This window comes from Catharus ustulatus, chromosome 4 (assembly GCF_009819885.2).
Source record: "Catharus ustulatus isolate bCatUst1 chromosome 4, bCatUst1.pri.v2, whole genome shotgun sequence".
NCBI classification, from domain to species: domain Eukaryota; kingdom Metazoa; phylum Chordata; class Aves; order Passeriformes; family Turdidae; genus Catharus; species Catharus ustulatus.
The window spans coordinates 24543293-24568086 of record NC_046224.1 but is presented as its reverse complement, the minus strand read 5'-3'; the positions used below and the strand labels follow the sequence as shown (position 1 = coordinate 24568086).

The following is a 24794-nucleotide window of genomic DNA, read 5'->3' as shown; positions in this document are numbered from 1 at the left end:
CCCCGCCCGGCCCGGCTGGCGGCGGCGGCGGCGCTGGGAGCGGCCGCCCCGATGTCGGGTCCGCGGGGCGCCCTGCAAGCCTGGTGCCGCCGGCAGTGCGAGGGCTACCGCGGCGTGGAGATCCGCGACCTCAGCACCTCGTTCCGCGACGGACTGGCCTTCTGCGCCATCCTGCACCGCCACCGGCCCGACCTCCTGTGAGTGCAGGCCGCGCCGTGCCCGCCGCTCGCACGGGGCGCCGCGGGGCCCCGGCTGCCGCCCGCGGGCGCTGCTGGCAAAGGAGCGGGGCCGCGGAGGTTTGGGGCGCGGGACGCTGGGACCCCCTTTCTGGAGGGCTTGGGCTGCCTGTGCCCAGCGGCGATCACGGGGGGCTCACAGGGGTTTGGCGGGGATGGAGGCGCCGTGGGCTCCAGGCTGGCTGGCAGGGAAGCTCCATGAGCATGGGCATGAGGGGCTCAGAGAGCAGATGTGTCTCTGTTGTGCTGCTGTGCTGGTAGGGGATGCGCTGAAGAAGATGCTGTTGACAAGTAGTTGGGTACTGGGAATGAAGGGTTCCATATTCCCAGGCACTGGTCAAAGCCAGGTTGTATGGGGCTCTGAGCAACTTGGTCTAGTGGAAGGTTTCCCTGCTCACGGCGGCAGGGTTGGAACCAGATGCTCCTTCAGGTCCCTTCCAAGCCAAACCGTTCTATCACTCTGTGTTTCAGCAAACGACGTTCTGATCTGGTCCTGCAGACCTGTCAAGGTCAGGGTTAGCAGAAGTCCTGTGATTTAAGGCTGGTGAGAGCATGGAGGTGGACTAGGTCCATTCACCCAAATGGGAGCAGTGCCTACCAGAGAAGAGATGGTGTTGGTGTCTGGGTGTGGGGGTGTTTTGCCTGAGCAAAATGTGAGCTTTCACACTTCAGGAGGGCCAAAGGCCTGTCCTGCACAGGGACATTCCCAGCAGACAGAGGCAGCCACTCTGAAATGTGTAGAGGACTGGGCCAGGGTGCTGCTTGCATTTGCTTCTACCTTGTTTTCTCTGGATGTCACAGTGAAAGCAGGATGTAGCAAATGCCAGTAGGAGTATTGAGCCTCTCTAGCTTCCCCCAGCTTGGGTGTCTCTGGGGGGGAGTGTGAGTTTCGGGAGGCAGACAGTGAATTTGGGATTGCTTGGGGGCACCATGTCAGGCTGGAGAAACTGGCTGAGCCGCTGGAAGGAATCTGCCCCGACCTGCTGCTGTAACCCTGTGTGCCCCGGCGGTGCTGGGAATCCTGCGCCCATCTGCTCTAATCCTTGGTAGCCCTTGCAGGGCAGGTAGGCATCGCCCCACCTCGCTGTGCCTCCGGCGGGCACGCGCTCCTTTGCCTGCCGCTGAAGCTGGCAAGGGTGACGCGTCCCCTGTCACGTTCTGCTCTGGGACTGGTGATTCTTCCTCTAAAATGCTTGCTCATATTGACCAAGTTGTCTTTCCTGAGCTGGCCTCAGAAAGGCCTTTTGCCATGACAGCAACCTCTGCCAGGCAGAGGGGTTGACTGTGACTCCACTGTGAAGCTGCGGTGTCCGTGAGTGGGTGAAGCAAATTGGTGTCCTTACAAGCTGAAGCCGAGCAGGTAGGCTGGAAACGGAGCTGCTGCCTGCTGTGTTTCAGGTGGTTGCCCCAAAACCCTCAGCATGGTGTTCTGGAATGACTGAGAGCCAAGACGTTCGGTGTCTTTGCATCACTCTGGCTCTTGAAGGAGTTGTGTGGTTTTGTGTCCTGCAGCTCTTGGATGGTATGGCTCGTTCTGACTAGCTAGAATGGAGCCTCTGACAAGGCTGACCAGTGACAAGGTTGCTGGTGGGAAGAGGCAAACTTGCAATTATTTTTTTTGTAAGTGGCACAGTAACTAGGAACTGAAAAGCAGAGGTTCAGTAAAAGCTTATGATAAACACCACTAAAACCACCTGATGGTTTCCCATTAACTGCATTTACCATCCTATTAAAGCAGAGGCTGCTGCTCTTAAGTTGTCAGTGTGCTTAAATCTGCTCCTGGCAGATGTCCTAACTACATGCTTCACAGGTCCTGTGCACGAGCTGCATTGCAGAGACAAAGCCCAGGGCCTTACAAGGACATGGCATGTTGCAGAAGGATTTTCAGACAGCCGTCAGGAGAGTAGCATCTTTTCATCTGATTCCAGCTTCTTCAGCCTGTCCCGATTTGGAAGTGGGAAGATTGGATCAGAGGCAGTAAATCTCCTGACAGCAGAGGAAAAGTGGTTGCCCTTCTTTTCTTCTAAAGTGCTTTCAGTCAGCCCAGTAATGGGACTTGGCAGGCATCTGCGAGTGCGTTTCTGACCTCGTGTGGTTTTCTTTTGTGCGGGGCTCCCCTGGCCCGCAGGAGACAGCTGCACTGCTCCCCGAAGGCTGGAGTTCCTCTGCATGCAGCTGCTTCCCTGCTTCCTGCTGGCTTCCCCTGGGACTGCAGAGGGGAGGAATGGGCACATCCATAGGAGAGCTGAGCCAAAGCTCTTCTCTACCTGTGTGACAGCTCTGCCACCCTGATCCCCTGGGCAATGCTGCTGTGGTGGCTGTCAGACTGTCCCGGTTTTCTGACCTTGCCTGGATGCACCCCTGTTGTGCTACTGTGCTGGGAGGGGACTCACTGAGGAAGAGGATGTCGTGAAAGACCATGTGGGTAAGTGAGAATGAGGACAGTTTTCCACCTGACCCCTGATTTGAACACAATCACCATGGAACAAGGCAAATGGCGTCAGAGGGATGCTGGCCTGGAGAGCTTTGGAGCAGCTCCCGCAGAGCTCTTGGAAACACTACAGTTTTGGGCTTTTTGAAAGAAGTAGACTGGAATTCCTCAGTGTCTACTGAATCCAGCTAAAGGTGTCTTGAAGTGACCAGCAAGAGCAAGGTGCATACCTGTAGGACCTGTGTGTTGAACCATGCAGATGAAAATCCCTGACTCTGCTGTTGTAGGCACTTCACTTGGCTTTGTAGCCTCGCTGTCCCAGTCAGGCAAATGGGAAACTGGGATTTAGCCTCTGAATGTGCTGCTGGCTGTGTGATCTGGAGATGAGACATTTAATCTCTTCTCTTCCCTTTTCAGTTAAGCTGGCAACATCCAGACCAACTTGACAGTGGACTGTAGGGATTAATGAGTTTGTTTGCTCAGTGCTCTAGAAATCTGAAGCATGAAATCAGTATTTACAAGACGTTTGCTACAGCTTAGTGAAGCAAAGAGCATCTTTCAGCATGCCAAGCTGTACAGCCTCCCTGCCGCTCAGGGAAGAATCTTGGCATTCAGGGGTGAGAGAAGAATAAAGGAGTATGGCACATGTCTTTGAAGTGCTGGGAGAAATGGAGGCTTGAGTAAAACAGGAGATGAGAGCTGTTTTAGAAACGCTGTTTTGTGTCCCTAGAGCCGTGGGTTTGGTTACAGGCAGGATCACAAATCTTGTTTGTTCCTTCCCATGTACAGCCTGCATTTCCCTGACAAGACCTGGAAAGCTGAATGGCTTATTATGTGGCACTGCCTTAAAGTGCTCATGATTTATATTTGAGGAATCCAGGAATTTGCTCTGGTTTTAGCTGCACGGCACACCCTTCCCCCTTCCCTGGATTTGCTGTGCTCCCTGGCAGCTGCCCTAAACCCTGGAGTGCTTAGTGGCTGTGCATGTATCTAATTAGGTAAGTGCTTGGGATATTATTTGCATAGAAATATTACTCCAGGATATGGTACAACACTGGGGTTTGCTGAGTCAAGACAGTTGTTCAGCTGGGATGGCCAGAGTCTTGCCTGTTCTTACATCCAATCCCTTTGATGGATATGTTGGCAGGAGAGAAGCCTGAGCAGGACTGGATGAAAGACTGCTGAGATCAGGGCAAGGAAATAATGTGACATGCAGCCACATGTCACAGAACTGTGAGATGGCAAGTTCTGGGCTCTCTGCAGAGGAAACAGTTTATAGAGGTGAAAGGGGTGTGTCTGGAGTGACTTTTCCCCGTGCCTGAGAGGCCATGCTCCTTGCACATTGGTATTGGGAGCTTGCCTGGAGCCACAGGGATGGCACGTGACCAAATGGCATATGGGAGTGCTCATGTCAGGAGCAATACAGGTCAGTGTGGTCCTGCTTGGCCTATCAGAGAGGGAGCTGGAAAATGCAGTGGAGAGGAACTGAATAAACTGATCCCTGGGGCCTTGTGCTGATGGACTTCAGCGTCTTGGGTAAAGCTGAGGCTGCAATCCTACATTAGTGGAAAAGAATCTTCTATTCCCTTGCCGCTTGGTAACCCCTTGATGCCTCTTGAGCTTCACATCCTCTCTGCTGGCATCTGCTGTTTCTAATGGGGTTCCCTTGGTGTATTAAAACAGCTTTGGTTCACTGGGGCAGAGTGGAATGGACATGATCGTTCATCTGTCAGAAAATTCTCTCCCAGCCCAGCCCAGCAAGGAGTCTTTGAGCTTCCAGCTACACCACTCCCATATCCTGAAAGTGAAGGCATTCAAAATGAAGGTCATGAATGTTTAGAGGGCAGTTGATATATAACTTTGCTGTCATTACTTCTCCTGTGTTCCAAGTTGGCATTTTCTTTAAAAGGGAAAAAAAAGGTACTGCAAGGTTAAAGGACTTCTCTTGGCAAAAACAAAACAAAACTTTCAGAAAAAACATTTCCCAGTGGAGACCAGTTATAATTATAAAAATGGCAGTGGTTTTGACATTAAAGCATAGGCTGCAGCTGGAGCCTTTGCTCACCAGCATGTAGAGAAGGAGAAGTTGTGGTATTTTGGGCAGTCTGAGCACTGTGCATGTATTCACATGAGCTTTCAGGAAGGTAACAGAGCTGAACATCCAGCCCACCTTTCCATGTGTCTGCTGCATTTGCTCCTGCAGCAGTGAGAGTCTGTGAGGAAACGGCACCGGCAGCCTTTTGAACGGAGGAAGTGTGATTTTATGGTGGTGTAGGCAGCCGGGATAACCTTCCTGAGCTCGTCACAGACTTCCTCTGCAGCTTTGGGAAGGCTGGTGTGGGGCTTTGGGAAGGGGCTGGCTGCCCTGCCATGTGGTGCCGGGACGGGTTGTGTTGGTGTTACAGGAAAAGGCAATAAAATCCAGAGGGGGATGGAGGAAGAAGGTGCCTGTAGCCCCTCTGCAGGTGCGTTGTGCCACCTCACCTGGATCCTCCATGCCACCTTCGGGGTGGGGAATGCATTCCCCCCTCTAGTCTGAATTGTCCTTCTGTGTTACCTCCCAAGCTTTGGCACCTCTCTGTGGTCCATTGGGCTTTGTTGGCCCTAAACCTCTCTGGACTGTGTCCTCCCATGAATCCAACTAGCAGGTACACCAGGCTGCTGCATGGGGCTTCTTTTTTTTTTTTTTGTAACAAAGCTGAGATCTTGGCAGGAAGGAGCTGTAAAAGCAGTGCAGCTTGATGCTGTTTTCACACATTATACCCACGCAAAAGGCATAACTAACTCCTTCCTGCATTTCTCCCCCTCCTTTGAAAGCCTGCAGACTGCTTTAACTTTCTGCCCTCTGCTTCCCTGGTGAAGGCAGCTAATCAGTCCCTGTGGCCAGGTTGAACACCCAAAAGGCTCCAGGGGAACAAGTGAAATGGATTGGAACAAATGAATTCCCTGGTTGGAGACTGCTGGGATTCCTCTGTGTGCCCTGAGCACCTTGCATTCAGCTCCAAGGGCTACAGCTGAGGACAGTTTGCTGTACACTCTGAATTTTTGGGGGAAAGCAAGGACAGAAGTACAGTTTAAGATCTTCTATGTCACCCCAAATTCCTTGAGGTGGTACAGGGAGGTTTGTCTAAGGACCCTCATAGAGCCACCTGTATCTGTCCCTTCTTTCTCTTGAGGTAAGGGATCTGTATCCCCATCCTCCACTGTTGTGCCAGTGGCCTTGGAAAAGCAAGTTTGGGATCATGTCATGCACTCTTTGGTGCAGCCATGTGTGGTGCTAATTGAAACATGGCCCTGGTATTTCTGCAGCCTTTAATCTCAAGGGCAGAAGGAGTAATGAGAGACAAGGATGACATTTTAATTTCCTAGTCACCACCCATTTGAGACTCACTTTCTTTTTTTAATTGTAATATCCCTTTGGTTTCCTTGTCCCGTTACAACCTGGAATCTGTTTGCCAAGGTTTTGTTTATCTAGGATCTTATGTGTTGAGTTGTTGTAAGGTTGACTGTCCTGGGAATCTACATGTGATGGCATAGGGACACTTTTTCTCTGCACTTCATGTGGCTGTTTTTTGTTTCTCATTTCAGAGACTTTGATTCTCTCTCCAAGGATGACGTCTATGAGAATAATCGCTTGGTAAGTCCCTGATCTGCAGTGCACAGAAGGAAGAAGTGATGTGAGAATGACTTGATGGAGGTCACGTAGTGTGTGAGGAATTTGTGACAGTGCTGAGGGTGTAAGAAGAATCTGTTTGTAAGTAACAGTCAGGAGCTTCTCTGGAAACAAGGGAATCTGAAACATCAGCTTCCAGCCTGGTTATCCTAACAGTTGCCAAGACAACATCTCAGGTGAAGATTTAAGTGGTGCAACGTTTTCTTAACTTTGGTTGTTCTGGATTTGCAGGCAATGGAAGCAGGAAGCTAGTTTTACTTCAGGCATCAGCAGAGAGGAAGGTCATGCTAGACCCTGGTCTGCAATGTTCCCTTCCTGCTTGGAACAGCTGGAGCCAGTAGCTGAAGAAGGCATGTGGAATGGGGAGGTGCCCAACCCCAGGGGTTAGTGGTAGGACAGAGCAGCAATAGCCCTGGTATTTTTAAATGAGAGAAAGACCTAATTGCTGCAGGATCCATCAGATAGTCTGTGGAAAGGCACAGCCCATCACCTTCCAAAGATTAGTTATGCTACATACAAATATCTTAAGGGCAGATGTTGAGGATGAGGCCGGAGTCTTCAGTGGTGCACAGCAGCTGGAGAAGGGGCAACAGGTACAAACTGAATTACAGGAATTCCTCAGCTGAATATAAGGAAAACCATTTTTTACTGTGAGGGTGACAGGGCACTGGACTAGGCTGTCCAGAGAGGAAGTAGAGTCTCTTGCTCTTGGGGATATTTGAACCCCAACTGGATGTGATTTTGTGTCACTTGCTTTAGGTGAACCTGCTTTAGCAGGGGTATGGACTAGATGATGTCTGAGATTTCTTTCAACTCCAATCATTCTGTTATTCTGTGATTTGGGATTTACAGGATCAGGGGTGTCCAGCTGTGTCCTACACCAGTTGGCCTCTTTCAGTCATTAGCAGCTTTTTCCATTCAAGACCCACACAATGGGTGTCTTGTCGTATTAGGGACTTCTCAGGTGGGGTCTCTCTTCACTCCTTGTTGCTTGTAGCCTTGTGTTAAGTAAGACTCAGTCCAGACAACTGGCTTAAAGCCAGGCTCAGCAGAGCAGGATGTCCACGGGGGGAACTTTTATACCCCTAGTTACCACAAATATCCATTTTCTTTTGTTTCTCCATTCCTTTCCTTTGTATCTCACACCCTGCACAGCACCTCGTGCCCCAAACACTAGGCACCTTTACCCACACTCAGTACCTTTACCTCTGCACCTGTACCTCACCATTCAGTGCACAAACCACTCTCATCTCCTCCTGGCTTACTTCTCTTCAGTCTCTGCTATAATCTTGCACCCCTGTCCATGGGAGATCAATGTGGCTATGCTGCCCTTGGCTCAGCAGAGGCATGACCAGTGTAGACACAGTAACCCACACACACTGCTAAGTGGGAAACTCTCAACGAGCTTTTTTTCTCCTCCATTCCTTCCTTTTGGGTAGCCATATATGCAGTTGGAGGAGATGGGTGCTTCTTATCACAGTGTCCTTGTTTCTGCTTGCTGAGACACAGAAAAGTACTGAAAGTACTGGCTTGTGCATGGCAGGATGCTGGATGTTGAGCTGAGATGGCTGTGTTGATTCTGGGAGGGGAAGGTGTGGCACCGCAGAACATGAAAGGATGAGAAGTCGCTGTTTCTGTGGGGTGAGCATTTGGGGTGGCTGGGGACAGTGCCCAGTAGAGCCCAGTGTCACTGGAAGTATCTGCCAGCCCTTGGCCATTCGTGATGTCAACTAAGACTCTGCCAGGCTCTTGTGAGGCCACTGTTGGTTGAGCTGAAAAAACACTGGGTTTTTTCAGTGAAAACTGGAAGGGAACCTTGCTTCTGTTGCTACTTTTTTTAGTCAAGCAGCATGTCTGGAAGCCTCTGTCCATAAGGGATGCCATAGGCTCATTATTTGTCTTTCCTGGGGTCCTTCCAATTTGATATTCCTGTTATTTTTTATGAAGCATCAGTTTTCTTTCCTTAATGCCTCTGTGTTGTTCCTGCAGGCCTTTGAGTTGGCAGAGCGGGAGCTGGGCATCCCAGCCCTGCTAGATCCCAATGATATGGTCTCCATGAAAGTCCCTGACTGCCTCAGCATCATGACTTACGTGTCTCAGTACTACAACCATTTCAACAACCCCAGCCAAGGTGAGTGTCCTCCCACCCCTCAGGCTTCCAGTGTGCCCTTGTTTGAGTACAGAAAACCGAGCAGCACCTTGTGCTTCCTCCTTCCTGTGGCAACTGGGAGCTTTGTTTGTGGGGAAGGGGAGAGGAACAGGTAGTACCTGCCTCTCCTGCATCTTGCTGGTGCCCCTGCAGAAGGCCTGGAAGAGAGTGTGCATTGGGGTGAGGTTTCACAAGAGGTGTGAGGTGATGTAACAGCTCAGGCTGTGGAAAAAGAAACGCCTTTCTCCTCCCTCTGTGCTGCATTCCTGCCAACGTGGGTTGGGCCACCACCCCTGGTGCTCATCAGAACCCTTTGTGATCTGCTCTAACCCACTGAAACAGGAGAAAGCTAGATAGGAGCCCATCTACCACAGCTAATTTTTATCACATGGGTACATGTAAAGTGACTGGAGGACAGAGGGAGTGGAGCCAGGGTGGAATGTTTCAAATCAGCTCATCTGCCCCTACAAATGCAGCCTGAGCTGGGTGCTCTCAGACAATTCTTCCTGGGCATCCTTTGGCTGGGTGGAGATGAGAGCTCCAGGTCTCCTCTGTTTCAGTCTGTAGCCACAACATCAGATAAATCTCTTCCACTTGTATATGCTTCTCCAGGGATGCTGATCTCCTAGACAAGGAATCCTGCTGGGGACTGGTGTGTGAGTTCCAGCCCTGACAGCAAGAGATGCTTCACAGACCTGCTGACAGCCTGGAAGCCCTGGGGCCCAGTGGGTCACAACAATACCTCAGCAGCTACCCCAACTGCTCTGGGCTTTAAGTGTTGCTTAGGCAGTCAATTACAAGGAAGCCAAGTAGCACATGATGAGTAAATGAAATCACAGTGGGAGGCTGGTATCCCTGGGCCACAGAAGGGGATCCGCAGCAGGCCAGGCTCTCCGGCAGCCTGACAGCTGACCCATTATTAGATTGTGTTTGTCTCTTCCACCTAAAATAAGCACTGAAGTTTTGGGAGTGGCAAGTCTCATCCTATGTCACAAGGCTGGATGATTTTATTTTTTTTCCCCTCCCCTTCCCGCACATGGGTGGTGTGAGTCACCACTGCTCTCCATGCCTGATCCTCCTTCCCTCTTGCCTCCAGCCAGCGTCCCTCCGCCTATGAAGCGACCAACTGCTGCCTCCTCTCCTCCTCTGCTGTCCCACAAGACGCCCGTGGCTGCAGTTGAGAGTCCTTCAGCACCACAGGTACCTAATTTCTTGATTCAAAGACAGCCTGAGGCAGTGGTAACTCCTGCACTGTGGGTGAGGAGATAGAAAAAAGCCTGTCACAGAGCCGTGGATCTCTGCAGGGGCCTGCCTGTGTATTTTGGGAGTGAAGGGTGTTTGGGATTTTGTTTCCTTGTGGGATTCAGCTGAGAGTGATTCTTCTCTATTAGTCTGTGGACTGTAATTTGTCCATGGCAGGCAAGAGGTTGGGCAAATTGGTGCTGGATGGTTCCTTGAACCACCCAGGGTACAAACATCCTCCTTCCCACGTGGGGATAACCCTGTAGATGAGGGAAGAGCAGGAATCTAGGGCTAGAAGGCCACAAAATATACCTTTTATTTCAGATTTTAGCAGTTGTCTGGGATGGGACCTTTTTCAATGTTTTACAGGACCCTGGTGCATGGGGTATAGATTAGTCCCTTCCACAGCCCTTCAGCTGTAGATAGGGCCAAGGCACCTTTTGGAGTGGCCTCTTCTAATTTGGGAAGAGGCAGCCTGCCTGTGCCTGGGCTTGAGGGCAGCTGTTCTGTGCATTGTCAGCCCCTGAGGTCAGCCCCTGAGCTGTGCCACGAGTCCTTGCACAGGGAGCAGCTGCTCTGGAGAATGCGTGGTGTGGGGAGCAGCTCGTGGACCCCACCCTGAGCTGCCTGTGCGTTGTGTCCCAGGATGACGCCCCCTCGGAGCCCTCGGAGCGGTCACAGCGCAGCACGCTCAGCAGCACCTGCGCAGCCTGCCAGCAGCACGTCCACCTGGTGCAGCGCTACCTGGCCGAGGGCAAGCTCTACCACCGCCAGTGCTTCAGGTATGTCATGGCCAGGCCTGGTGGGGCAGCCTCTCTCCTCGGCACAGGGGGGTCTGTGTCCTGCTGCACCTCATCTTTGAGTGTCTGCGTCCCTGGGCAACATGGAACATGAACAGCAGTGCTTGAAATGAGAGTGAAGATGTTCCATTTGCCTGCCAGCCCCCTGCCCCAGAGGTCTGACTAGCCCCTTGGGTCCCTGTGCTCCATTCCTATCCTGCTCCCTGCCTTCCTTTCTGACTTGTGCTTTCCCACTTCACTTCCTTGGAATCCCAGCCTCTTGAGCTTCTTCTACCTCCATAAAAAAGGATGCTCTGCTTCTTTACCACCTGCCTACCCAGGACCACCCCCCTTCACCTTCCACTGAGGTCTGAGCCATGACATCATCCTACAGACCTCCTTCCACCTACACTCCACATCCTCAACTGGATATACAGGCTTCCATGCTGTCTGGGTGGTGTTGAGCTCCCAGGGAGCATGTGTAGAGCTACAGACTTAACAAACTGAGGAATGAGGGTTTACACGTCAGCAGCTCTGTGGTTACTCCCTGAATGCAGGTCCTTACCTGCAGCACCTGAAAAATCATTTCACTTTGCTCTCCCTGCTGTGATGATGAAGAAATGAGATCTGTCCCATGGGCCACAGGACAAGGGTTGGTATCTGAGGACAGAAACATTAAGCTGGGAAGATGTGGGAGGCCTCATTCGCCTGCCTAAGCCAGTTGGGGATGTGCTGTAGAAAAAGTGTCACAGGAGAGGAGCTGAGCTGGGGCCCATCAGGCTTCCCATCTGCAGCTGGGACAAAAGCAGGAGTTTGTGGAGTGCAGGTGCAACATTCCCTCTGTCCTCATGGGACAGGAATAGGAGAGGTGCCGTGTCTGCTGTGGCAGAGCTTGTGGCCCCTTAGACTGAGCAGGGAGATCACTGTAATTTTGTCCCATATATTTTGCCTCCTGATTATTTTCTTGTCTATTTTGTGTTTTGTTTTGTTTTTCTCTATGCTGATTCACGGACAGTATTTGGTCAGAAATGTCCTGTGGCAGTGGTTCCCATGGGCTGATGGAAATAAACCCAAAGCAAACCACTTTCTCCCCTTGTCTGAGTTTTCCACCTCATTTCATCATACCCCTTCTCTAGAGTCCCTGTGTCCTCACACTTCTGCTCTCCATTTCAAAGGAAATCCTGGTCAACTGGATGCCCAGAGCAGAATTCCTTGCCAAAATTATCTGCTGGCACACAGGGCAGCCAGCTGCTGCAAGCACCAGGTATTCAGACAAGAAGGAACAAGCTTGGTTTTCATGGGATCAGCCCCTTGCCTTTGGCTGTCTTTCATGTATGCTATCCACCTCCCTTCCCAGGTGGAGAAGGACTGACTTGGTTGCCAGTGCTTTGTATCACGCTTGCGCCTGGAGGGCTTCATTAGGAAGCATTCAGAGGCTCAGTGGGGGAAGAGTGGATGATCCAAGGAGATGTGGCAGACAGTAAAGGACAGGGAAACTATTAGCCCAATTTCAGCAGGCAAGGCAGAGTGTAAGAATGGCCCGGCTGCAAATGCTTTGGCCCAGCTGGATGCCATGGTCAGCATTACTGAGGCTGAGCGTGAGACCAGGCCAGGCTTGTGTGTTCCTTCTCCTGAATACTCTGGAAGCCTCCAATGCAGTAATTTCCCGAGTTGAAATTGATGTAATTTTATTTAATAATCAGCATTAGGGAGCAGTTGTTTTGCAAACAAATGTATCAGACACTTCTTTAACATGCCAGGACCCTTGGCCCCCACAAGGCCGCCAGTAGCCTCCCTGTGCCAGTTCTGAACCAGTTGCTCCCTAATTCCAGTTGATATTCACTGATTCATGTCTGTGAATGGTTGATCCCTCTCCCCGTTCCAAGTGTGGAAACCATATCCCAATACCAATTGTTGCCCTTCCACATCTATTAAATGCTTTCTGAGATGAAGGAAGAACCCAAATGCATGCAATATTTGAGTTGTGAGCTTGCCATGGGTTCCTACAGTGACCCAGTTACATTTCTCTACTTCTTTTCTTTTCCAAATGACTTCCCCAAGGGTACTCTAGGATTTAATAGCAGGGGTAAGAACAACTCTGTGTCCCTACAAGGTTCTTCCAGGTGTGTTGCCTTCTGTGAAAGGCAGGATGGCATCCCCCATCTCATGGTGCTCTCTCTTCTCATTGGCAGGTGTAAAGAATGCTCCAGCACACTGCTCCCAGGATCGTACAAGCCTGGGTCAGAGGCAGGGACTTTTGTCTGCATGCAGCACCGTGGTAAATTGGCCGTGAGCGGGAAGGCAGAGAGGAGGCCCAGCCCAGACCGACAGTCACCAGAGCTAAGAACTGAGTCTGAGGCTGACAGCATGGGAGAGAACGCCCTCCAGGCAGCAGCAGAGGTGGGGAAGGGTGATGGTGACTCCCAGGAGAGTGCGGCAGAGACCCCTACGCCTGCAGAGGGCCCTGCTGGCCCAGCAGAGAAGGACAGCACAGCCAGCAAAGCAGAGACACCCACACCCCCTGCTCAAGCTGGCAGTGGGGCACCTGTCTCCCAAACTCCCCCTAGGCCTCCAGTCCCCAGCAAGCCTGCAGGGCTCACCCAGGACAAAGCCAGCACGTTGGATGGACGGCTCAGAGACTCACGTCCCACCCCAGCTCCAAGGAAGGCCACCGATGTGTCTGCCCTCTCCCCTCCATCCTCCCACCCTGTCCCCCGGCCCAGGTCCACTCTGCAGGGCGAGGGCAGCGAGTGTGGGCCTGGCATGGTGAACGGTAAGAGGGCACTGTGGTGGCAGGGGCTACCCTCTACATCCTCAGTGGCTGAGGTGGTTGGCTGAGTTCCCTTCATTCTCTGCAGCCTGACACTCTTCTGCCTCCAAATAAATCTTGGGCTCAGATACCAGGTCTTTGATTGCCAGCAATTTCCAGTCATCCCCATAGCAAGGAGAGCAGCACTAGTTTTCCTGCCTGTCTGCTCACTTGTACTTCTCCAAAGCTCTCCAAAGGCAGCAAGCCAGTGTGGAGGGAAGATGGTACAGCTGGAGGAGTTTGCAGGTGTGGTAACAGAGGGGTGTGTTAGTTCTCCAGGTGCAGCTCCCAGGGTGAAGTGGGGAGAAAAAGGGAAAGGGATGTTTGGGGTTAGCTAGCTGCATCGACTATAGGAGAAATGCCATGAGGTCTTCAGTGATTGGGAATGGCCACTTTCCTATGGGAAGGTATCTAAGAGGTGCCTCACGTTGATTTAACCTCTTTCTTCATGTCTTTCTGGTGTTGTGACAGCTTGACTCTGTCTTTCTAGGTCGGGTACCTGAACCCAGCCCCCCAGTCCCAAAACCTCGAGGGAGACCCTGCTCCTCTGATCGGTATGTCCCTCTGCTTGCAGATCACCTGAAAACTCCATAGCAAGGTGGGGCTGTGGGGATAGCACAGCTGTGGTCTTCTCCCACCTCCATCAGCTCCTGCTCTTAGGAGGATGTAGGCTTTGACCAGGTTTCTTTTCTAGTAGGTGCTAGCCCAGCATGATCAGTCTGACAGTGTTTATCCATGCCTCCCAGGGCATTTATTTCTTATTGTAAAGAGTTTGAGAGCTTCAGGAATGTGTTTCTGTGACATAGGCAGATTGCCAAATGCCTTCTGAAATTACCCTGCTTGTGGGTGCTGAGAAGGGGACATTTGTCTGCCTTGTGGAGGGTTTGTCCTGGGAAAGGTGGAAAGACTAGTTATGCCCATAAAGCTCAGCCTTTATGCTTAGCAGATGTAGGCTGTAATATTCAGACACCAAAACACTGGGCCCAGCAGGCAAGTTGGGCAGGCTGTGTTTCCCTAAGGCCGTAGGTTTGCCCACAGAGAGTGAGACACTGTGTCTGGGGAAGCCTGGGGCCATCTGTGGATGAGAAAGCTGCTTCTGCATGGGAGATATCCTGCTCTATCCTTCCTTTCCAAGAGCTAAGTTTCTCTCCAGTGCCTCGCCACCCCGCCTTGTCTTTGCCATCTCAATTTCTCTTTCTCTTCTACCAGTGGTGGAGCTGCTGCAAGAGCCAAGGACCCACCATGGATGGCCTTAGTGCAAGCAGAGCCCAAGAAGAAGCCAGCTCCCCCTCCTCCTCCAGGCAACAACCATGAGACTCCAAGTAGGACTTCAGAGGAGGAGGATGGGGAGGAGTTGGGGAAAGCCAGGAGTGAGGAGAGCAGGCCTGATACAACAGCACCCAAACCATACAACCCCTTTGAGGAAGAGGATGAGGAGGAAGTGGAAAGTGCTGACACCCAAAAGAGCACACCTGAGCAGGAGCAGAGTGAGACTGCTGCCAAACCTCTCCACCCGTGGTATGGCATCACTCCTACCAGCAGTCCAAAGGCAAAGAAGCGGCCAGCTCCACGAGCCCCCAATGCTTCCCCGCTAGGTGAGCTTTCTCCCATTCCTTTATCCCTCCTCTGCAGTTCCTGTGCATCCCCTAGGAGGTTCCCCCTTCCCAGGTGCCTCTGCATCACCCTGGCAGGCCAGGCCTTTATGCAGTGAAGGTTGCATTAGCTTGCATTATCCATGTCCTCTCTACCCACTGGAGCCCAGCATTTGCACGCAAGATTTTATGCTGACCCTCCAGTGTATGCCACCCTCCCTTTCTGTCCTGGCTGTCCCTTCATTCCTCTCTGAGCTCTCCCTTTGCTTTGCAGCCCACCACCCCATCTCCAGGCTGTCACACTCTGAGCCATCATCCTCCACCCCATCTCCAGCCCGCAGCCTCGAGAGCATCGACTCTGAGAGTTCAGCCAAGGTGCTGGGAGACACCGATGAGGCCTCAGTGCCCAAAAGCTCTTCCGAGCCCACTGTGCACATGCCAACAGCCGCCAAGACTTCCAGCGCTGATACACCACTGGCCAGTGTCTCCTCCAGTGAAAGCCCTGCTGTCCCAGCCAGCCTCTCCACCAACTCCTCCTTCTCCTCCTCCAGCGAGCTGGCCAGCCTTAGTGGGGAGACGCAGCCCAGCACCCTGCACACCAGCAGGAACATCTCCACTGGCAGCCTGAAGACCAGCCCCAGCCGGCTGCCTCCCAAGCCTCCAGCTGGGGCTAGCCCTACACCCATCCTCTTGGCTTCAGATGGGGGTGCTGGGAGCCCCAAGACATCTTCCTCACCCAAACCACAGCTGAAGGTGAGATAATGACCTTCTCCCCATCCAGATCACACAGCTTTTCTTCCCCATCCATCACTCGGTCACAGGGGATCTGTGAGTCCAGGCTTGCCCCTTTGGTAGTCTTGGTGTGTGACCCCCTGGAAGCAAGCTTCAGGCCTGTGTTAAATGGTGGCTCTGCTTGTACTCTGCCTAGCCCATGTGCTAGAGAAGAGGCTGGATATCATGTAGTCTGAGCAAATAGGAAGGGAACCATGAAGGAAAATCTTCCAGCATGCTTGAGAGAGAGAGAGAGAGGCTGGGAAACTGATGTCAAACAGGAGCAGTTTTTTTTTTTTTTACTAGGTGCTAGTGTAGATGAGTGCTGTGTTCCTCCTGTGGAGGAAGGAGGCTGTGGAGCAGGACAAACCCTAGCGCTGCACTGTCTGCTCATTCCTACTTGTTGGAATCCCTTTCCTTCCTTGGATGCTCATGCTTTTGTCCACCCTTTCCAGTCTTCCTGCAAAGAGAACCCCTTCAATCGAAAGCCATCACCTGCTGCCTCCCCCTCGGCAAAGAAACCTCCCAAAGGCTCCAAGCCTGTGCGTCCTCCTGCACCAGGCCATGGCTTCCCACTGATCAAACGCAAGGTAAAAGGGCCGTTGGGAGCAAGCAGGGAAAAGCCGGCTCTGTGCTATCCCCCAGGGCTGTAGCAGTCTGCAGGCACCCTGCTGATGCATGTGTGGGCAGGGATTGCAGCAAGTGGCTGTGGCTGGGGAAGAGGATGTGTAGGCTACACCTTCTTCATGAAAGCACCACAGTCTTCCTTTGCTCCAGAGTGGGGTGGGGAGTTCAGATCCACACTTTGGTGGAATATTCTGTTGTCCCGCTGCCCTTGTTATTGTTGACCAACCTCTGAATTATCCCTGGAAACTGGAGTCTAGTGTTAATGAAAGTGTCTGTTTTATGGTTTGGCAGGTGCAGACAGATCAGTACATCCCTGAGGAAGACATCTATGGGGAGATGGATGCCATTGAGCATCAGCTGGATGAGCTGGAGCACCGTGGGGTGGCCTTGGAGGAAAAACTGCGCAGTGCTGAGAATGGTGTGTGGGTTGGGCTGTCTGTGGGTGTGGGCAGGACAGACCCTAGGGCTGCCCTCTCTCCAGTCAAGGAAGTGACTTCCTCCCTGCTGATGCCGGGGTTGGAAGAGCACAAAAGGCTGTGCTGGCTTCTAAGATTGGTCACAACCTTACCCTGGAGATGTCCCTAGAATGGAAACAGGTGGGAGAAGAGATAGGGTTTCTGTGGGCCTCAGAAATAGGCTGAGGTTGGGTTGGCCATAGCCCAGTGCCCCTCCCTTGGCTTGGCAGAGCCCAGCCTGTTGCAGGGGGACGGGATCCACCAGGGCTGGGAATGGCTCTGAATTGTCCCTTTGCTTGACAGACAGCCCTGAGGACAGCCTGCTTGTGGACTGGTTCAAACTCATCCATGAGAAGCACATGCTGGTGCGCCACGAGTCAGAGCTCATCTACATGTAAGTGTGTGCAGATGTGTGGAGAAGCACTGGCACTCTTTTGGGGAACCTTTTCTCAGCCCTTCTGAAATGCTGCTTTCAGGGGAGAACCTGATAGGGCCTCCTTGCCTAGAAAAGGGAAGGAGTAAGGGCAAGCAAATCTGTCCAGATGCACTGAGAACTGACCCACAGAATCACAGACCAGAACCTCTGCAGCATCTATTCCAGGAAGGCCTTGAGCAGCCAGGGCTGGTCTTTACTGGTCCTTGGCTTCCTGGCTATACAGGACAAGATCAGCATCTTGACGGTTTTTTCCAAGCTCACCGCATACTTTGGGATGATGTTCTCCCTCTCTGGAGCCTTGCAGTGCTTACCAACATTTCCCCCTTCCTTTGCAGCTTCAAGCAGCAGAACCTGGAGCAGCGACAGTCAGACGTGGAGTATGAGCTGCGGTGCCTCCTCAACAAGCCAGGTAAAGCATCACTCTGGTGTGCTTACCCCTTTTTTCATAGAATCATAGAATATACTTAGTTGGAAGGGACCCACAAGGATTGTATTTCCCCTGGGCATCATCTCCCCTTCTCTCTAGGTGGATCTCAGGTGAAGAGAGGCAGATCTGTAGGCATGCCAATGAAATCAGCTGGCTCTAGAGGCTCTGTCCCATGTCAATGTATGTCCCAGCCTTGTGCAGGGACTTGCTCCTTTTGTCCCCAGGGAATGTCACATGCAGGGCTCTGTCCCCACAGCACTACTAGCCCAACTGGCCCTGCAACATTGCAGGGTAGAAGGGATTGTGCTGGAGATCTCTGCCCCAAAGGTCTGAATTTCAGTGCTCCTTCAGCCATATAATTGCCTGTCCTTCTCTGGGGTTTGGCTGGGTAGAGAAGGACTGGACTGATGAGGACCGAGGGAGAGAGAAGGTGCTGATGCAGGAGCTGGTGACCATCATTGAGCAGAGGAATGCCATTGTGAACTGCCTGGATGAGGACCGGCAGAGGTGAGTGAGGAATGGGGTGGGCTGGGGGAGAAGGGGAAAGCACACTCTGTCTGACTCAGCACCACACGAGTTTCTTGTGGGAGTGTCCCAAGATGTCCATGCTGCTGAAGTCTTTCCCAGGCTTCACGATCCTTGTCTCTTTGAATGATTTGTGTGGGAAAGACAGGACAGCATGTGGGATTTTTCCTGCTGGTTGCAAATGCTCACAAGACAGTGATGGATCTGCCCCTCTATGGCTTCTAAGTAGGAGGCTCTCTAGCCTTAAACAATACAGCATCTGTTTTCAGGGCTGAATTCCTGACCTCTTTCCCATTCTTTCTTTCAGAGAAGAGGAGGAGGATAAAATGTTGGAAGCCATGATTAAAAGGAAAGGTAAGAAACAAATAGGAAACTTTTTGGAGTGATGTTTTCACTGCTGACCCCAGTAAGGGGCAGCACGAGCCATTTGTGAAATTGTGTGCAGGAGAGATTGAATCTATTCTGGGAGACTTTCCTGTAGGACCAGTAAAGTTAGAGGCACAGTTGTGCTGCACACCCCTGTTATCAGAGGAAGTGGGCATGCAGTGGAGGGCTTTGATTCATGACTCTCACCCTTGCCCATTGTCTGTACAACTATACACATCCCACAGTAACAACCTCCCTTTGCAACCCCAGAATTTCACAAGGAGACGGAGACCGAGAGCAAGAAGAAAGGCAAATTCAAGCCAATGAAGGTGCTTAAGCTGCTGGGGAACAAGCATGAGTCCAAGAGCAAGTCACCCAAGGAGAAAAGCTAGAGCAGGGGAATACCAGCAGTGCGAGTGAACCTGACTCACCTCTCCCTGGTCCTGGCTTGCCTCTCCCCCTGCTCCCTCCCCAGGCACCAGAGCTGCCACCCCAGGGAGATGCCAGCTCTCAGCCCAGAGTGGGTGAGAATGACCAAAGCCCTCCCCTTCCTGAGGCTGTGGGGGAGCATGACTATAACCTCCGTGAAGCCTTGTTAACAAGGTGGGGAGAAGATGGATTTGCTTTTCAGATATGTTACCCAATTGTAACATACCTGAATATGTTACATATCTCTTGTCATTAACTGAGAACAAACAAAGAGTTTCGTGTTTGTGGGAAAACTTGCACTAACTGCACCCCGTCCCTTCTCCTGCTCTAACTGTGACAGTTCCACGTGCCTCTGACTTCTGCCAGGAAGGGACTGGGCCTTCCTGTCCCTCCCTGCCTGCCCACTCTTGTCCCTTTTCTGTCCCATTTTTAACTTCAGGAGAAAACTGACATTAGAATCAGGATCCTTTGGGTTTTACTTGCCTAAACTAAAAGGTTAAGAAAATACTCCTGCATCACAAGGCTCTAGAGCCATAGCCAAAAAACAACTGGTGCCCTATTTATTTTGAGCTGTCCCCTCCCTCGAGCGCCAGGGGTGGGTGGGCTCCGTCCCAAGGCTGAGAGGACCCAAGGGGATGGCGTACAGCTGCTAGGATGTAGCTCACGTGCCCTACTCAGGAATCCCACTGCTGCTAAACACTGCTGACTCTGCTGCCTTGCTGGGGAGGGACGACCTGTTCCTTTTCCAGGCAAAGGCAGAAAAGCTCAAGATTGACTGAATGTGGGCGAGGGGCACTAAGCTTGTGTCCCTGCTCACCAGTGCCACCCTTGAGCGGCAGGGGAGAGAGGCGCGGTCACAACTGACCTTCAGCCAGCTTCATCTGTGTATACTTTAAAAGTATGCAGATGTGGCTGGTTATTTTTTACACCTTCTTTACTAGATGAATTCAAACCTATCCTAAAACTTTAAACCTCTTATTTTATTTGTCATGTGTGTGCGTGTGTATACATCAGAGGAGGGAAGGGGGGGCAGTGTTCTTCCAACCATCCCTTCTTCCTTCCATTTTTGTTTCCTGCCTTCACTTCCAAGATGATGAGTTATTTATTGAATTATTGGATCAGTCTGAATTAGAGTTTCATGGGTGTTTGGTTGGTCAGCTGTTCATGCCTTCTCATTAGCAAATTACACATAACCAGCCCTGAGCCATCTGCTGCAGTCCCTTCTAAAAACCCAACAGGCTTTAGCCAAAATGCTCTCAGAGCAGTGCCTTGCAAGGTGGCTGGTGTAGCATTCTGGAGAGGGATCCTCATTTCCCAAAACCAGAGGGACCCAAGCCCCTCCTCAATCCCAGCATGGCCCCCATGGCTGGGAGCTGGCCAGCTGAGCCCTGCACTGGTAATGCCATCTCACCCTTGCCATACCCAGCAGGCTGATGAGGAGCAGTGATAGGGGAGGGGAGATCCCAAAGCACAACTCTTCTCCAAGCAGAAACAATTCTGCTTTAGAGCCTGCTCTCACATCACTGTTGCCAAAGGCCATTGGGATTGCTGCAGCCTGACACCCCTTGGTCATGTGCCCGGTCAGAAGTTTGATTTGTAAATTATACTGTACTAACTCCATGACTTCCATTCACCTGAACAGAAATAAAAGAAACATTGGATTTAAAAAATGATTGTGGATTAGGTTTCTGATTCCTTTGTGCACTCGTGCTGTCCCAGGGCCAGGGCATGCTGCCTGGCTTTGGAAAGTGGCTGAGTATTGCTAAGAAGCTGAGGATGAGATCTTCAGGAAACTGGAAACTGCACATTATGCTGGGATTTGCACAGGAAAAGCAGGGCATCATGCTTCAGTCTGTTGGAGGTCAGAGGTGCAGGTATTTATGAGGTGAGCAAACAGCCATTTCCAGTCTGTGGCAGTAGAGTGGTTAGTCTGCATACCATGCTTTCAGGAACCAAAAAATCACCGTGAGCCCACAGCAAAGAGCAGCAGGCACTGGGGTGAAATCCCCTGTCCCTGTTTGCACAGCTGTGTTCCTGAGCCCCTGCCCAGTGGGCTGCCACCAGAGGTTTGCTGATGCTGCAGGTCACAGCCACAGTGACCTGCTGCAATGCCAAGGGCTTGTGATTGAACAAGGCTGTGCAGCTGCATCTTCCTCCAGAGACATTCCCGGAGTCACAGGGCGAGGAGCGAGAAGGTTACAGGTGTGGTGGCAGCGTGTTCTCATGCTATCACCAGAAACATCCATCTCTGGGTAGATGGGAAGGAATGATATTTCCATGGATGGATTGCTGTACTCTGAGGCACTGCACAGGCAAAAGAAGGCTCTGCTTTGTCATGTTTTGGTAGCCGTTGCTATGTGTTTTCAGGTCTTTAATATTATTGAGCAAGAAGGGATCCAGTGTGTGGGAAGGATTTTACAACTTCTGCCGCTGTTTATGTACAAATTGGTCCTGCCTTCTAGTTTCAGGCAACAGATGGTGCTGCCCCCTCTTTGGAAACAGACACAGACCAGCCTCCAATTCCAAGAGTCTGGGAAGAATAGGTGGGAACAAACTGCACTTGTGTTTTGCCCTTGGCCTAGTCTTGGAGATTGGATTTGTTCCCAACAGGGAAGGCTTTTGTCATGATGTTTCTCATTTCCTCACTTCTCTTCTTGTCAATGGTCTCCATCTCATGCAATTTCTGCGAAGTAAAAAAGGAGAAGAGCTGAGCAGGGAGAAAGCTAGCAGGTTTATTTTTCCTTCTTTTGCCAATCTCAAGAACAAAAACTCTATTTCCCTGATTAAGTTACATGCAGAGATGGAAATAAAGCTGAAGAACTGCTATCCACCATTCCCCAAATTCATGCCTGAGCTGTGCCACGAAGGGAAGCATTTTCCCCCTTCCCTGCTCAGGTATCAGAGAAGACTGCTTTATGATCTCTGACACATGGGATTTCCTCCATGCGCTGTTCAGCCAAGGCCCTTGCATACCTGTGAGATTTCAGTGAGGATGATCCCTTGATACTTCTTGCCCTGTCCTAGAGCTTCCATCTCTGCCAAGAATTCCCTCCTCTCTTGAATTTCATTCACCACTGGTGGATAAGAGAAAGAACTGTGAAAACAGCGTGGAGCCAAAAGGCAAGAAAACACATTTCTGTTTAGATCTGAACCCAAATTTCCTGTTCTGTTTGAACAGCAGTCCCATCAAGGCAGAGTGATATCTGCTGTAACACTCACCTTGCTCAACATGTCATCACAATACCTCAGTAGACCCTTACATAATGGGAAATGTCCCCTCTGCCCAACTTCTTCCCACTCCTTGACTCCCTGGAACAGTAATTTTCTAGTTTTCTTTACGCAGACAATTCTCTTTTGCTTTGGGAAATTTAACCAGTCTGTGGATGGAGACAGAACCTGCTGTTGAGGTTCATTAGTTGACATGCATCAGCCAGTGACTGCAATGATCCAAAGCCAGGCATGGATCATCAGCTGCTGCTTTGCAGCACAGACTTGCACCCAGCTGATCCAAATCCTGTCACAGATGTGTCAAGGACAACATTCAGCTTGTGACAAGTGTTGAAGGCTACCAAGCACGTGTGAAACCAGCTGCTCTGGCTCCCTGCAGCAGGGACCAAAGTACCCCTTCTGTACACATTATTCTAGCATTGCCCATCTTTGTGCTGTCCTGGCTGGCAAAGGGCTTGCAGGGCAGAACACACACATTGAAGATTCAAACACAGAGAGGTATTAGGCAGGGTTTTGGTATCCCAGTCTACTCTGCAGGCCAAGGTCTTTCACTGCTTCAAATTCTGCTTGATATTAAAGCTTTGCTAGTGTAACTGCTGTGATCCTGGAGTGGAATGGCCCAAACTGTGGCTAGGCTAAGCGACCTGGTCTGTGTTGAGTCATGCTTGCTGGGAAAAGGACCAACAGAACTTGCTTCCCAGGTATCCCTGCACATCATTAGGCTATTCCCCTGCCAGCATGGTGCATTTTGTGTGGGCAGCCCAGAGAGCTGTCTGCCAGCAAACCTCGGCAGTACAAGCTCTGTGAGGATGGCTGGATCAGAGTGTCACAGCAGTGAGTCCTTTTTCTTGGAAACTGGGCTTTTTGGCTCCTCCTGTAATGGGCTTCAGGTTACTGGCAACACAGCCTGCCACCCTAGTCCTAGGAGGGAGCTGGCTTCCCAGCTGCCTGCCTCCCTCCTGGGGACACGAAGACGTACATTCTTCAAACCGGTCAGGCTCAGCTATCTCCTCTTCCTTTTTCCGAACAAACACCTGCACTACCTCATCCTCCACCTCATCCTTCCCTGTTGCTAAGATGTTTTGAAGTCTTCTCTTCTCCTTTTCCAAATCTCCTGTGAATGCCAAAGGAAAAAAACATTATTATCAGCATGTCTCCTCATGGAGGAGCCTGGTCATACTGCTTGCCTGCTAACTGTGCCAGAGGAAGCGTTTCATTAACATCCCTGGACTGTGTGCAAGCACCACACAGGTGTACGGAGCCCACCAAACCAACATCAGAGGTGTGATTCACACTTTATGTGCTAGAAAATCACATAGTGCTCTGTTCTTACTCAAGGACTGTGCAGGTCCCTATCACCTGTCACCCCACAGCTGGCAGGCAGAAGTCAGCAAGCACTTACATCACAGGTGATAGGGTACATCTGAGGTGTTCCCTCAGAGATCCATTTCTGAAGCATCTTTGAAGACAGAGTCTGAAGACGTGGAGCAGTTCAGATATGCTGCCACTGCTGAGACTGAGGCAGGAGATGGACAGAAGGGGAAGAGAGGCTCTGGGCATCACCGTGTATTTATTAGCAATGTTTGCTGACTTACGTGTGGGCTGGGGCTTGAATTTCTCTCGGGTGTAGGCATCTCCTGCCCGGCAGACCTTGGCAGGCCGGAGAAGTGGTCTAGCTGGAAGCCTGCGTGGCTGACAGGCTGCTGGGCAGGAAACAGGCACTGACTCTTTGCTGGAGGGGGGGAATCTCTGAAGGGGCAGGGCATCTCCTCCTGGGAGACGAACCAAAAATAACAGCAAATCAGGCAGAGGGGACTCTGGATGGATGTCTGGGCCATTGCCAGCAGATCTGTTGGTCCGTAGTAGCATCACAAACAAAGACCTTAGAGCCCTATATGTCTCACCCTGGGGATTGGGCACGACAGACTGTGGCTCAGGTCACAGTGTGACGCCTTGTGTCCTGGCTGACCCATGGGGACAGCTCGCCCCGTTTGTCCCCCTGTGTCAGCAGCTGCTGTGCTGCTGTTTTAAAGCACTTGCCCATCCGAGCAGGCTGTGGGCAAATTCCCCTGTCTCAAGCCGAGATGCAAAAGCTCCTCACCACAGCACAGCAGCGGGCAGGAGAGCCAGAGGGTCTCACTCACGTTTCACATAGTCCATCAGGTATCGTTTGTGGGAATGCGTCAGCTGCATCTCCTCCATCATCGCTGAAAAACACAACGTGTCCATGCAGAAGCATCAGAGCCGGGCTGGGGAACCTGCCCTGGGGTCACCCCGCTCACAACTCCAACCCGAAGGGGAAGATATTGGTTTGGGAGACTCCAGCCGGGCGGCGACACCAGCGACGGGCCCGCCCGGTTGCCGGACCGCGGTGGGACGCTCTACTTCGGGGCGAGGCACGATGAGCGGGACCCCGGCTCCCCGAGCCGCCGGACCCGGCCCCGTCCCGCTCCGCCATTACCTTTCACTAGCTCTCGCGTGCCCGTGCTGTACCGGGCCGGCCTGCCCGCCGCCGAGCCCCCACCGCGGCCCGGGATCCCCGTTGTCTCCATCGCGAAGGGCGCCGACCGGGCGAGACAGGGGGGGCGGGGCGGGGAGGCGGCGGCGGTCGCCATGGCA

The 24794-nt window shown here is 51.9% G+C and overlaps 2 protein-coding genes across 5 annotated transcripts; one reads left to right on the top strand and one right to left on the bottom strand.

Moving 5' to 3' along the window:
- The first annotated feature begins 31 nt into the window (after positions 1-31).
- Positions 32-20618, top strand: MICALL1 (MICAL like 1). The gene is made up of 16 exons (XM_033057471.2): positions 32-197; positions 6256-6304; positions 8330-8471; positions 9586-9689; positions 10377-10513; positions 12703-13283; positions 13810-13873; positions 14529-14914; positions 15186-15664; positions 16138-16272; positions 16601-16727; positions 17068-17158; positions 17536-17609; positions 18020-18134; positions 18460-18506; positions 18789-20618. The coding sequence occupies exons 1-16, from the start codon at positions 52-54 to the stop codon at positions 18908-18910; spliced, it is 2799 nt and encodes a 932-aa protein (XP_032913362.1). The 5' UTR covers positions 32-51; the 3' UTR covers positions 18911-20618.
- On the bottom strand, positions 20604-24794 carry C4H22orf23 (chromosome 4 C22orf23 homolog). Of its 4 annotated transcripts, XM_033057472.1 has the most exons (6): positions 24637-24794; positions 24320-24382; positions 23771-23947; positions 23155-23289; positions 21921-22021; positions 20604-21630 (listed from the first exon to the last, which is right to left on the bottom strand). In XM_033057472.1, the coding sequence occupies exons 1-6, from the start codon at positions 24788-24790 to the stop codon at positions 21526-21528; spliced, it is 735 nt and encodes a 244-aa protein (XP_032913363.1). In that variant the 5' UTR covers positions 24791-24794; the 3' UTR covers positions 20604-21525. The 4 variants fall into 4 exon arrangements, with proteins under 4 accessions (XP_032913363.1, XP_032913364.1, XP_042635122.1 ...); XM_033057473.1 differs by lacking the exon at positions 23155-23289; XM_042779188.1 differs by lacking the exon at positions 20604-21630 and having other exon boundaries at positions 21934-23289; positions 23578-23947.

What these genes read in the sequence shown, in the direction of transcription:
- MICALL1 (XM_033057471.2), top strand. Translation starts at nt 52, where the DNA reads ATGTCGGGTCCGCGGGGCGCCCTGCAAGCCTGGTGCCGCCGGCAGTGC. An exon ending in TACCACCGCCAGTGCTTCAG is followed by an intron (nt 10,514 to 12,702) that starts GTATGTCATGGC and finishes TCTCATTGGCAG; the next exon opens with GTGTAAAGAATGCTCCAGCA. An exon ending in ACTGCGCAGTGCTGAGAATG is followed by an intron (nt 16,728 to 17,067) that starts GTGTGTGGGTTG and finishes TTTGCTTGACAG; the next exon opens with ACAGCCCTGAGGACAGCCTG.
- C4H22orf23 (XM_033057472.1), bottom strand. Translation starts at nt 24,790, where the DNA reads ATGGCGACCGCCGCCGCCTCCCCGCCCCGCCCCCCCTGTCTCGCCCGG. An exon ending in ATTCAAGCCCCAGCCCACAC is followed by an intron (nt 23,290 to 23,770) that starts GTAAGTCAGCAA and finishes TGGCATTCACAG; the next exon opens with GAGATTTGGAAAAGGAGAAG. An exon ending in TCCTCACTGAAATCTCACAG is followed by an intron (nt 21,631 to 21,920) that starts GTATGCAAGGGC and finishes TTTACTTCGCAG; the next exon opens with AAATTGCATGAGATGGAGAC.